Genomic DNA, 13,385 nt, shown 5'->3' with positions numbered 1-13,385 from the left:
TTGCATCTCAAAAATGGAAGTCAACTTTTGCACCCCAAAAAATGGAAGCAAACTTTTGCATCTCAAAAAATGGAAGCAAACTTTTGCATCTCAAAAAATGGAAGCCAACTTTTGTATCCCAAAAATGGAAGTGAAGTCAACTTTTTAATCCTTAAAAAACGGAAGCCAACTTTTGCGTTTGCCGTCACCTGCCCAGTAAATAAGACCGTCTTCGCCGTCTTTGGCGTTGGAGACGTTGGGTGTTTGCATTGTACGGACGGCTGTTTTTATATTTGGGTTGCACCGAATGCAACCAATGCATGCACATGATTGCGGCACTGTAGTGCAGCATTTACAGGGTTATATCAGGAGGGGAGGAGCTGAACAATCCCTTCCGGGTGCGTTGCGTCCATTCATATGAAAGCACCAGATTAGGGGAATGTACCATTTGTGGCGGGGCACAGTCCTGCAATGTGATGGCTGTTGTTGGAATGGTGCATTGAGGCTCCAGTGGGGATGAAGGGTAGCACGTCACACCTACACCGTGCGTTGCCGCAATGCAATTGTGTGGATAGACTCTAAAACAAATACCACATTTTTAAATGAAACTAGCATTAGTGCCTAAATTCTACTTGGTATCTCTGTCTCCTGTACAGCAGAGCTCAGACTGCAATATGGAGGAGAATCGCCAACAGCCAATGAGGTGTGCTGCATGGGCTTTATAGGAGGAGAGGGAGCAAATGACTCATCAGTCTGCTGCTTCTCCTTCACTGTCCAATCACAGGCTGTGAGGGGCGGGGTGGTGACCAAGCTATATTGCTTAACTGCAGTAAAGAAATATCAGGTCATCAGCCTGGCTGCGCTCTCTGGTAGGCCACATTTTTACATTCTATGGCAGCTTAAAGAGATTCCATATATATATATTTTTTGTCTGTATAATAACAAAGGCAAAGGCGTGAGACAACCGTGGGACGCATGTCATAGAACTATCACAATAATGAAAACGTTCGTCCCCGGAGACGGCCGTCAGTCCACCGGGATCCCGCGATCAGCGCGTGTGAAGAGGTCCGGGGCCAATAGGAAGTGACAGTCCTCTGCACCGCGGGGGGGGGGGGCCCTTGATGGACGCCTTCAATAAACGCTCTCCAGTCCCCCCCCCCCCCCCGACGCCGAGCCTCGTCATTGGAGGAGTTTTGGACGAGGAAGCGGAATCCGTAATTAAAGGCGCTCCATTATTGTTCGATGTAATGAGTTGAAGGACGAGCCGCTGATAAGACGTGTAATGAGACACATCAAACGGCAGCCGGGCTCAGAAGATCCGATTCATCCGAGACGCTTCCCCTCGCCTTTCATTCCACGTTCTTTCATTGCGATTCTTCTTACTTTTCATCGAGTGGCGCACATATGTAGATGCAGCGAGATGCGGATATCAAAGCAGAACAATCGATTTCCAGCATTGCTTGGATGTATGTTGGCAGAGCCTGCAGAGCGCGGGGGAAGGGAACGTCTTCTAATGTAACAGATCTCGTTATATTAAAGAGATAATAAAAAAGATACAAATTAAAGAATAAATTCCCCAAACACTTCCTATTCCTGATATGTGTCGGCTGTCCCATGTACTGGTATGAGGAAGTCTCCTCCCCCTCCCCCCCCGATATGTGTCTGCTGTCCCATGTACTGGTATGAGGAAGTCTCCTCCCCCTCCCCCCCCCGATATGTGTCTGCTTTCCCATGTACTGGTATGAGGAAGTCTCCTCCCCCTCCCCCCTGATATGTGTCGGCTGTCCCATGTACTGGTATGAGGAAGTCTCCTCCCCCTCCCCCCTGATATGTGTCGGCTGTCCCATGTACTGGTATGAGGAAGTCTCCTCCCCCTCCCCCCGATATTTGACGGCTGTCCCATGTACTGGTATGAGGAAGTCTCCTCCCCCTCCCCCCCCGATATGTGTCGGCTGTCCCATGTACTGGTATGAGGAAGTCTCCTCCCCCCTGATATGTGTCGGCTGTCCCATGTACTGGTATGAGGAAGTCTCCTCCCCCTCCCCCCGATATTTGACGGCTGTCCTATGTACTGGTATGAGGAAGTCTCCTCCCCCTCCCCCCCGATATGTGTCGTCTGTCCCATGTACTGGTATGAGGAAGTCTCCTCCCCCTCCCCCCCTGATATGTGTCGGCTGTCCCATGTACTGGTATGAGGAAGTCTCCTCCCCCTCCCCCTCGATATGTGTCAGCTGTCCCATGTACTGGTATGAGGAAGTCTCCTCCCCCTCCCCCCTGATATGTGTCAGCTGTCCCATGTACTGGCAAGAGGAAGTCTCCTCCCCCTCCCCCCCCTGATATGTGGCAGCTGTCCCATGTACTGGTATGAGGAAGTCTCCTCCCCCCTGATATGTGTCGGCTGTCCCATGTACTGGAATGAGGAAGTCTCCTCCCCCTCCCCCCTGATATGTGGCAGCTGTCCCATGTACTGGTATGAGGAAGTCTCCCCCCCCGATATGTGTTGGCTGTCCCATGTACTGGTATGAGAAAGTCTCCTCCCCCTCCCCCCCTGATATGTGGCAGCTGTCCCATGTACTGGTATGAGGAAGTCTCCTCCCCCTCCCCCCCGATATGTGTCGGCTGTCCCATGTACTTGTATGAGGAAGTCTCCTCCCATCCCCCCTGATATGTCTGCTGTCCCATGTACTGGTATGAGGAAGTTTCCTCCCCCTCCCCCCTGATATGTGTCGGCTGTCCCATGTACTGGTATGGGGAAGTCTCATCCCCCTCCCCCCTGATATGTGTCAGCTGTCCCATGTACTGGTATGAGAAAGTCTCCTCCCCCTCCCCCCCGATATGTGTCGGCTGTCCCATGTACTGGTATGAGGAAGTCTCCTCCCCCTCCCCCCCGATATGTGTTGGCTGTCCCATGTACTGGTATGAGGAAGTCTCCTCCCCCCTGATATGTGTTGGCTGTCCCATGTACTGGTATGAGGAAGTCTCCTCCCCCTCCCCCCCTGATATGTGTTGGCTGTCCCATGTACTGGTATGAGGAAGTCTCCCGTTCTCTTTGTATTGCTTCCTTTGTGTGAAATCCTGCCAGTCCCCTCTGCTTTCCTATTACAAACTGGCTACACTAAGCAGGAGGGAGCACAGCGTGGTCAGTTTTCTAGCTGTCCACGGGACGCAGCCTGCTCTCCTCCGTGGGAGAACCATGAAGCGGCGGCCGCGGACAAAACGGCGACGAGTGCGCTTTAAATTCTGAAGCCGCTTTTGTGTCCGGCGTCTCGCGCTGATAATCCCGGCGAGGGCTCGGAATAGAATGATATCAATTATTGAGGAATAAAAAGGAAATCGCGCTGAGATGGGATCGTTCTAATAAAAAAAAAACGATCCGTTTCTTCTCCTTCTACATGAGAATTTCCCATCTGCACCAGGCAGGAGCAAAAGTCCAAAAAACGCAGCTTCCCATTGAAATCAATGGAAGTCGATGTAAAAAAAAAAAACGCACCGCGATTTGAGTTTTTGAGTCCATTTTTCACAGGTGCGGGCAACCCAGAAACGCACCGTAAACGCAGCAAAATTGCGCGTTTTCCACCACGATTTTGCTACAGAGCCGCGTGAAAAGAGCCCTAAAGTTCCACTTTAATTGAAGAAGCTGATTGGCTCCCGTGCACAGCCGCACCAGATTCTGCACCCTCCAGTTTTAGTAAATCACCCCTCCCCCATCCCCCACCCCCCCATATATCTACATGAGCGCGAATGTAGGTGTGTCTAACGATTGCGGTCACTAAACTTATCTAGCCAATCGTACGTACCCCCATATTGGAGCCAACCCCCCCTTGTTAGTAATTATATATGTACTGTAGGCATTGTAAATGGCGGGCGCATAGTAGGAGGTTGTCCAAAACGCATTGGTGTGCTTATGCTTTAGGCAATAAAACGCGTGTATCAGTCCAATGCCAGCAGCTCATAGCAAAGATAGAGGAGCCATCGCAGAACCCCCCCCCCCCCGAAACATGGAACAATCTGCTACAATGCGATCCAAGATAAGCAGACTCAGAATAAACAAGGTGCATGTCACCTGATCCCACGCTGGTGCGCCCCCCACTGTCCGCCTTCCGTATCAGTCACGTCATTCATTCACCTTCTGTATATCTTGTGCAATGTGTTGTAATATTGACGGGCAGGAAACGATGTATTTTATGCTGATTGGTCGCTCAGTGACTCCTCCCCCTAATCTCCTCCAATGTTCTCTCTTCTCTTCCAGTCTTTCCATTACGCATCTCTGAGGGTAAAAACCAAAAAAAGATCAAAAGGTAAAAACTCTGAAAACTTCTGATGACGTTCTCACCATTACATACGTGTGCTACAATGAGACATGTGTCATTTGTTTCATTTCAATTTCTTTTTATTTATTTTTTTTTTTTACGAATTTTGACAAATTTGTTAATTCGGAAATATCCAAATTAACGAAAACCCATTTAACAAATTTTTCCAAATATTTGTAAATTCGAATATTCGAAAAATTCGTAAATTAAAAAAATCGCAAATTCGAAATCCGGAAATTAGAACGAAAATTCAAAAGAACGAAAATCCAAAAATAAGAACAGAAAATTCGAAAACCCGAAAATTCAAAAATCAGAAATAATTACCAACTAATAACTTAATTATAATAATTCATTCTTAAATAAATAAATTGAATTAAATTATTATAATAAATAAATTAATTATATAAATTATTATAATACATAAGTGAATTAAATTAAATTAAATAAATAATTAATAAATAACTTAACTATTACTAACTATTAAATGATAGGTATTGGAGTTTCCTTTCAAATTTGGCTGTTAGTGAACGTAAAGAATACGAATTTATCCGAAGTTACGAATTATCCGAAAAAACGAATGCAGCATCTAAAAATAAAATGGAACATAAAGAATTAATAATAATAAATAACAATAATAATAATAATAAAAACTTTTTATCACTATTATTTTTTCATTCGTTCCATTTTTTTAGATGCGGCATTTGTTATTTCGGATAATTCGTATTCGTTACGTTCACTAAACAGCCAAATTTGAAAAGAAATTCCAATACCTATCATTTAATAATTATTATTTAGAATTTTCAGATTCTCTTTCTTTTAAATTTTTGGATTTTTGAGTTGTTCACATTTACAAATCTTTGAATTTCCTGATTTTCAAATTTACAAATTTTCGAATTTACGACTTTGAATTTACGAAAATTGAAAAAAAAAAAAAAATCCTATGAAACGAAAACGAACACATTTTTTCGGCAGTGGACATGTCTAGCTACAATGCAGGGTCGCAGCGCGCTAAAATCACACGAAAACCACTTACCGTTCTAATCTATGAAGCTCTTCATCGCTGCGCTGCATGAGAGGGGCGGAGCCTCGTGTTGCTGGGAAAATCCCGCTTGCTGCTTTTTGTTAATTTTGGTAAAAAGGCGAATTACATTATAGACAATGGAAACGCAATATGCATTTTCATCAAAACGTTTCTCAAGTCACGTGACCATATTTCCAACAAACACCCCCCCAACCCCCCCAAGCATATAGGGAGAGGAAAGGACTATGAGTGGTTATACCGGTACGTCATCCAACTATGGGTGGTTATACCGGTACGTCATCCAACTATGGGTGGTTATACCGGTACGTCATCCAACTATGGGTGGTTATACCGGTACGTCACCCAACTATGAGTGGTTATACCGGTACGTCATCCAACTATGAGTGGTTATACCGGTACGTCACCCAACTATGAGTGGTTATACCGGTACATCGCCCAACTAAGGGTGATTATACGGGTACGTCGCCCAACTATGGCTGGTTGTACCAGTACATTGCCCAACTATGGGTGGTTATACCTGTAAGTCGCCCAACTATGGGTAGTTATACCGGTACATTGCCCAACTATGGGTGGTTATACTGGTAAGTCGCCCAACTATGGGTGTTTATACTGGTAAGTCACCCAACTATGGGTGGTTATACTGGTAAGTCCCCAACTATGGGTGGTTATACTGGTAAGTCCCCAACTATGGGTGGTTATACTGGTAAGTCACCCAACTATGGGTGGTTATACTGGTAAGTCGCCCAACTATGGGTGGTTATAATGGTAAGTTGCCCAACTATGGGTGGTTATACTGGTAAGTCACCCGCCTATGGGTGGTTATACTGGTAAGTCACCCAACTATGGGTGTTTATACTGGTAAGTCGCCCAACTATGGGTGGTTATACTGGTAAGTCGCCCAACTATGGGTGGTTATAATGGTAAGTCGCCCAACTATGGGTGGTTATACTGGTAAGTCACCCGCCTATGGGTGGTTATACTGGTAAGTCACCCAACTATGGGTGTTTATACTGGTAAGTCGCCCAACTATGGGTGTTTATACTGGTAAGTCGCCCAACTATGGGTGGTTATACTGGTAAGTCACCCAGCTATGGGTGGTTATACTGGTACATTGCCTAACTTTGTGCGTTATTAAAGTATATTTTGGAAAGTATAAATTGCGTTTGAAAAAACCTCTGCGCAAATACCGTGTGACCTAAAAAATTGCAACACCCACCATTATATTCTCTAGGGCCTCTGCTTTAAAAAAAAGAAAAAAACATATAATGTTTGGGGGGTTCTAAGTAATTCTCTAGCAAAAGAATACAGATTTTTACATGTAGGAGCGAAGTGTCAGAATGGGCGCGGTCTTTGCGCAGTTAATAAATACAACGCTGAACACCCAATCCAGTGCAGGGAAAAATGTCAGATTTATTTGCTTGCAGGTGATTGGATGATAGTCGGGGCCCATTTACATTGATGGCGGTGCATTCATTCATGTTAAGTGCTTTGCATTGAGGCGTCCCATTGAAATGAATGGGCTGCCAACCCACATCTGAGCGAACGTTCTCCACTCGTTTAGTATATCAGCCTTATGGCCCCCTTCACCCCAGGGAACCGATCGGGGTCCGCCTGTCTGTTTTTCTAGGCAGATCCTGATTGGACCACCCATTGTTCTCTATAGGGGTGGTGGATGTCCGCTGACACCCGCCGCCATCCGATCCAAAACAATCCGCTAAAAACAGATGTATGGGGATACGTTTGCCATCCGTCTGGCGGATCGGATTGGATGGAAATGGACATGCAGTCCATTTCCAATCCGATCGCCCCATAGAGGAGAGTGGGCCTGGTCATCCGCCTTCTCAGGGGGTCATCCGCCTTCTCAGGGGGTCATCCGCCTGCTTAGAGGGTCATCCGCCTGCTTAGGGGGTCATCCGCCTACTCTGGGGGTCATCCGCCTTCTCAGGGGGTCACCCGCCTGCTCTGGGGGTCATCCGCCTGCTCAGGGGGTCATCCGCCTGCTCAGGGGGTCATCCGCCTGCTTAGGGGGTCATCCGCCTGCTCTGGGGGTCATCCGCCTTCTCAGGGGGTCATCCGCCTGCTCAGGGGGTCATCCGCCTGCTTAGGGGGTCATCCGCCTGCTCTGGGGGTCATCCGCCTTCTCAGGGGGTCATCCGCCTGCTTAGGGGGTCATCCGCCTGCTTAGGGGGTCATCCGCCTGCTTAGGGGGTCATCCGCCTGCTCTGGGGGTCATCCGCCTGCTCAGGGGGTCATCCATCTGCTCTGGGGGTCATCCGCCTGCTCAGGGGGTCATCCGCCTGCTCAGGGGGTCATCCGCCTGCTCTGGGGGTCATCCGCCTGCTCAGGGGGTCATCCGCCTGCTCTGGGGGTCATCCGCCTTCTCAGGGGTTCAACCGCCTGCTCTGGGGGTCATCCGCCTGCTCAGGGGGTCATCCACCTGCTCAGGGGGTCATCCGCCTGCTCAGGGGGTCATCCGCCTTCTCAGGGGGTCACCCGCCTGCTCTGGGGGTCATCCGCCTGCTCTGGGGGTCATCCGCCTGCTCTGGGGGTCATCCGCCTTCTCAGGGGGTCATCCGCCTGCTCTGGGGGTTCAACCGCCTGCTCTGGGGGTCATCCGGCTGCTCAGGGGTTCATCTGCCTGCTTAGGGGGTCATCCGCCTGCTCTGGGGGTCATCCGCCTGCTCAGGGGGTCATCTGCCTACTCTGGGGGTCATCCGCCTGCTCGGGGGGGTCATCAGCCTCCTCGGGGGGGGTCATCCGCCTGCTCGGGGGGGTCATCCGCGTGCTTAGGGGGTCATCTGCGTGCTTAGGGGGTCATCCGCCTGCTCGGGGGGTCATCCGCCTGCTCTGGGGGTCATCCGCCTGCTCAGGGGGTCATCCGCCTGCTTAGGGGGTCATCCGCCTTCTCAGGGGGTCACCCGCCTGCTCTGGGGGTCATCCGCCTGCTCTGGGGGTCATCCGCCTGCTCTGGGGGTCATCCGCCTGCTCAGGGGGTCATCCGCCTGCTCTGGGGGTCATCCGCCTGCTCGGGGGGGTCATCCGCCTGCTCTGGGGGTCATCCGCCTGCTCTGGGGGTCATCCGCCTGCTCTGGGGGTCATCAGCCTGCTCGGGGGGGTCATCAGCCTGCTGGGGGGGGTCATCCGCCTGCTCGGGGGGGTCATCCGCATGCTTAGGGGGTCATCTGCGTGCTTAGGGGGTCATCCGCTTGCTCGGGGGGTCATCTGCCTGCTCTGGGGGTCATCCGCCTGCTCTGGGGGTCATCCTCCTGCTCAGGGGATATCAGCAGACAGATCTGATTGGGTGGATCCGCTGCGTCTGAAAGGGGCCTATTACATCGTTCCATCGATAAACCAATCACAGCCACAGATGGGATATTCCGTCCATCGCTGACAAATGAGAACTGAGACTTTTTTTTTCTGAACAATACAGAAACATTTTACCAAAAAAAAAACTTTGTTCCGTTTTTTTTGTGGAGAAAAGGAAACAAAGTTGCTTCTCTGTTCTCTGCTGGGCCGTTAACCCCTTCAGTGCTGCGCTGTACAGAAATGTATGTCTCGGGTGACAACGCTGCTGTACGATTTCACTGAGGGGTGAACACTGTTGTCACCCTATTACAGGAAGGGGAGAAATGACAGAGTCACTGGCGGGATCAACAGGTAATAAAAATATGTTACAGAGGGAAGTCAGAAAACAAGAACTCCCGAGTGTCACCCCTGACAGCCGGCGCCATACATGTCCGATTTTTTTATCCCGTGTTCCACTATAACAAACATCTTCCTGATAACTGATACTAAAAGAAAGAGATTTTGCATCAAAAGTTGAGATTTTCTCTTTTCTCCATGGCAGGAAATTCGCTGACCAGCGGGAGCCGGCGGAGGATTTCCTGTAAGGATCTCGGCCACGGAGACTGTGAGGGATGGCTGTGGAAGAAGAAGGACGCCAAGGGATATTTCACCCAGAAGTGGAAGAAGTATTGGTTCATCCTGAAGGACTCCGCCCTCTACTGGTACACCAATCAAAACGTGAGTCACAATGCATGTGACTGGGGGGGCTCTATTGTGGGGTTCAAGAGGATGAAGGAGGTGCTGAGGAGGCGATACAATCCCCCCCCCTCCCCCGCACTGCCTGAAGTGTCATCATCCCAAAGAGGAATGCTACTGACAATGAGCCCATAGAGAGATACAAAGGAACATTGTTTATAAACATTGATCAGACAGGAGATAGAGAGATACAAAGTAACATTGTTTATAAACGTTGATCAGACAGGAGATAGAGAGATACAAAGTAACATTGTTTATAAACATTGATCAGATGAGAGAGATACAAAGTAACATTGTTTATAAACGTTGATCAGACAGGAGATAGAGAGATACAAAGTAACATTGTTTATAAACATTGATCAGACGGGAGATAGAGAGATACAAAGTAACATTGTTTATAAACATTGATCAGACGGGAGATAGAGAGATACAAAGTAACATTGTTTATAAACATTGATCAGACGGGAGATAGGGAGATACAAAGTAACATTGTTTATAAACATTGATCAGACGGGAGATAGAGAGATACAAAGTAACATTGTTTATAAACATTGATCAGACGGGAGATAGAGAGATACAAAGTAACATTGTTTATAAACATTGATCAGACAGGAGATAGAGAGATACAAAGTAACATTGTTTATAAACATTGATCAGACGGGAGATAGAGAGATACAAAGTAACATTGTTTATAAACATTGATCAGACGGGAGATAGAGAGATACAAAGTAACATTGTTTATAAACATTGATCAGACGGGAGATAGAGAGATACAAAGTAACATTGTTTATAAACATTGATCAGACGGGAGATAGAGAGATACAAAGTAACATTGTTTATAAACAGACAGTGTGCCCCAACTGAGTCCCCAGTCCCTCCGACACATATAGGGATCACTCCCTCCGACACATAGGGATCACTCCCTCCAACACATAGGGATCATTCCCTCCGACACATAGGGATCGCTCCCTCTGACACATAGGGATCACTCCCTCTGACACATAGGGATCACTCCCTCCGACACATAGGGATCATTCCCTCCGACACATAGGGATCGCTCCCTCCGACACATAGGGATCAGCCCTCCATGGATGGGAGAAGTGACAATCTATTTCCTATTTCCAGGATGAAAAGGCGGAGGGGTTCATCAGCCTCCCAGAGTTCAGGATCGATCGTGCCATCGAATGTCGGAGGAAACAGTAAGTAGACGGAGAAGTTTCCATCCCCCGCACACAGAGGGGTGCCGGGATGAGGGGGATACATTATATATTCATATCATAGAGATGACCCTGATTATAGATATTCCCATGTATATATATATATATTCCACATCTCTCCTCACTGAGATTATAAATATATTATCAGCAGATAACGATCGTTATACTTCCACCTCGTTCATTTCTACACTGAGAGGTGAAAGGTCAGTCTTCTATCCAGCAGATGGCGATGTGACAGAGCAGAGCTGGGGGGTGTGGCCTCTGTCATGCAGCAGGGCTGGGGGTGTGGCCTCTGTCATGCAGCAGAGCAGGGCTGGAGGTGTGGCCTCTGTCATTAAGCAGAGCTGGGGGTGTGGTTTCTGTCATTCAGCAGGGCTAGGGGTGTGGCCTCTGTCATTCAGCTGGGCTGGGGGTGTGGCCTCTGTCATTCAGCAGGGCTGGGGGTGTGGCCTCTGTCATTCAGCAGGGCTGGGGGGTGTGGTCTCTGTCATAGGGCGGAGTGATAGTGTCATTGTATCCATACAGTGTAACATTCCATCTCTGGTGTTGATAGAACAGCCAATGACATGTTGATCTGTGATACATTGCCCCGCCCCCTCGGAACGTTTCCTTTGAAGTGATGAAATGAGGAATATTTTGTGTTTTCTCCGCAGCGCCTTCAAAGCGTGTCACCCGAAAATCAAGAGTTTCTTCTTTGCGACGGACTGTCTGGAGGAGATGAACAGGTAGGATGAGAGGACGGTGATATTCGATCGATGCTCGGTGTGCGCGTCACGCCGGATCGTAGAACATCGCCCTGGCAGCCGTCTATTGTGGGGGGGGAGGGGGGGTTCTTTAGGATTTGTGTTCCTGGACATTCCGAGAAAACATATATACCTCTGTGCCCATCCCCCATCTATAGAAGGTTCTACTAACATTTCTGTGTCGTTGTGTCCTGAGAACCGGAGGAGATCCGCAACCATCAGTCTGCTGCAGGCAGGAGGAGGCATTTCCTCAGTCTCCCCTCCCCCAGTGATCAGACTGTACATTGTAACTTTGTCACAGTTCCATCTGCCGCTTTCCTTCGGACTATCAGTTTAGTATTTTGGACAAAGTTTGTGTTTTTTGTTGTTCCACCGCCGATCTTCTGTCCCGCTCATTCCTCAGATGTTGTCCCAGTTCATAGAATGTTGGGACGTCTCTCATTATTTAGCTGCGGCTCTGATCGGGAAAAGACGGCGTCCCCAGCAGGCTGTCATTGGTTGGAATCCTCCGCCGGCGCTGCCCTGCGTGCGTCTCGGTCACAGACTTCATCCTGCAAAATTAATGTGACCCCCCCTCCGCTGCTTCGTCAGATCACAGCCACATGTACGGCGATAAATAATTCACCGCCGTGCCAACTGCGCCTTTCCTCCCTCGCCGGCTCTATTCTGGACTTCTTCTGCTGTGAACGCGGCTTTTCTATTTTCGAAACGTGTGTAAATCTCTCCGGGGTTATTGGTGGTTCCTCTGCAACTTAAAATAGAAATTCTCAAATATGGCAAGACGCGAGAAATCAATATGGTGGCCGGTCCAAGACGCGAGGATTCAATATGACCGCCGGTCCAAGATGCGAGGATTCAATATGGTGGCCGGTCCAAGACACGAGGAATCAGTATGGCGGCCGGTCCAAGAAGCGAGGATTAAATATGGTGGCCGGTCCAAGACACAAGGATTCAATATGGTGGCTGGTCCAAGACGCGAGAAATCAATATGGCGGCCGGTCTGAAACGCGAGGATTCAGTATGGCGGCCGGTCCAAGACGCAAGGAATCAATCTTGCGGCCGGTCCAAGACGTGAGGATTCAGTATGGCGGCCGGTCCAAGACGCGAGTAATCAATCTGGCGGTCAGTCCAAGACGCGAGAAATCGATATGGCGGCCGGTCCAAGACGCGAGGACTCAATCTGGCGGCCGGTCCAAGACGCGAGAAATCAATATGGCGGCCGGTCCAAGACGCGAGGACTCAATCTGGCGGCCGGTCCAAGACGTGAGGATTCAGTATGGCGGCCGGTCCAAGACGCGAGGAATCAATCTGGCAGTCAGTCCAAGACGCGAGAAATCAATATGGCGGCCGGTCCAAGACGCGAGGACTCAATCTTGCGGCCGGTCCAAGACGTGAGGATTCAGTATGGCGGCCGGTCCAAGACGCGAGGAATCAATCTGGCGGTCAGTCCAAAACGCGAGAAATCAATATGGCGGCCGGTCCAAGATGCGAGGACTCAATCTGGCGGCCGGTCCAAGATGCGAGAAATCAATATGGTGGCCGGTCCAAGACGCGAGGACTCAATCTGGCGGCCGGTTCAAGACGCGAGGATTCAATATGGCGGCCGATCCAAGACACGAGGATTCAATATGGCGGCCGATCCAAGACACGAGGATTCAATATGGCGGCAGTAGTGGATGGTGTCAGTAGAGCAATGGACATGAGTAGGGCAGAGGTTGGTGTCAGTGGGGTAAATGCTGCCCTTCGTGACCAGGTGTGATAGGGGCAGATGGAATCCATCCAGTCCAACCTCTATGTGTGATTATGTGTCAGTATTACATTATATATCCTGTATGTTGCGGTCATTCAGGTGATGATCTAATAGTTTTATGAAACGATCGATTGGTGATGGATTTTTAATGATAAAATGTATATTGTGGCTTCATATTGGGACGTGGCCGGAATTCACTCCTCACTGACCCCGATGTGATTGTTTGGCCCCCCCACATGGCTGGAAGGAGATTGTTGATCGGGGATCCCCAATGTACGGCCTGCAGCCCTGGTCAGTGCCGGA

General features: G+C 49.1%; 1 protein-coding gene across 1 annotated transcript in view; it reads left to right on the top strand.

Moving 5' to 3' along the window:
• LOC141107389 (connector enhancer of kinase suppressor of ras 2-like) overlaps positions 1 to 13,385 on the top strand; it is a gene marked incomplete in the record, with an annotated part of 546,558 nt that overhangs the window by 488,249 nt on the left and 44,924 nt on the right. The window contains 4 exon segments of the mRNA XM_073598089.1: positions 4,229 to 4,277; positions 9,179 to 9,354; positions 10,498 to 10,571; positions 11,243 to 11,314. Of these exon segments, the coding sequence (XP_073454190.1) occupies positions 4,229 to 4,277; positions 9,179 to 9,354; positions 10,498 to 10,571; positions 11,243 to 11,314 (371 nt within the window).

Source organism: Aquarana catesbeiana, linkage group LG09 (genome assembly GCF_042186555.1).
Source record: "Aquarana catesbeiana isolate 2022-GZ linkage group LG09, ASM4218655v1, whole genome shotgun sequence".
NCBI classification, from domain to species: Eukaryota; Metazoa; Chordata; class Amphibia; order Anura; family Ranidae; genus Aquarana; species Aquarana catesbeiana.
Note: the sequence above shows the minus strand (reverse complement) of the source record. Positions and strands in the feature narration are given on the sequence as shown.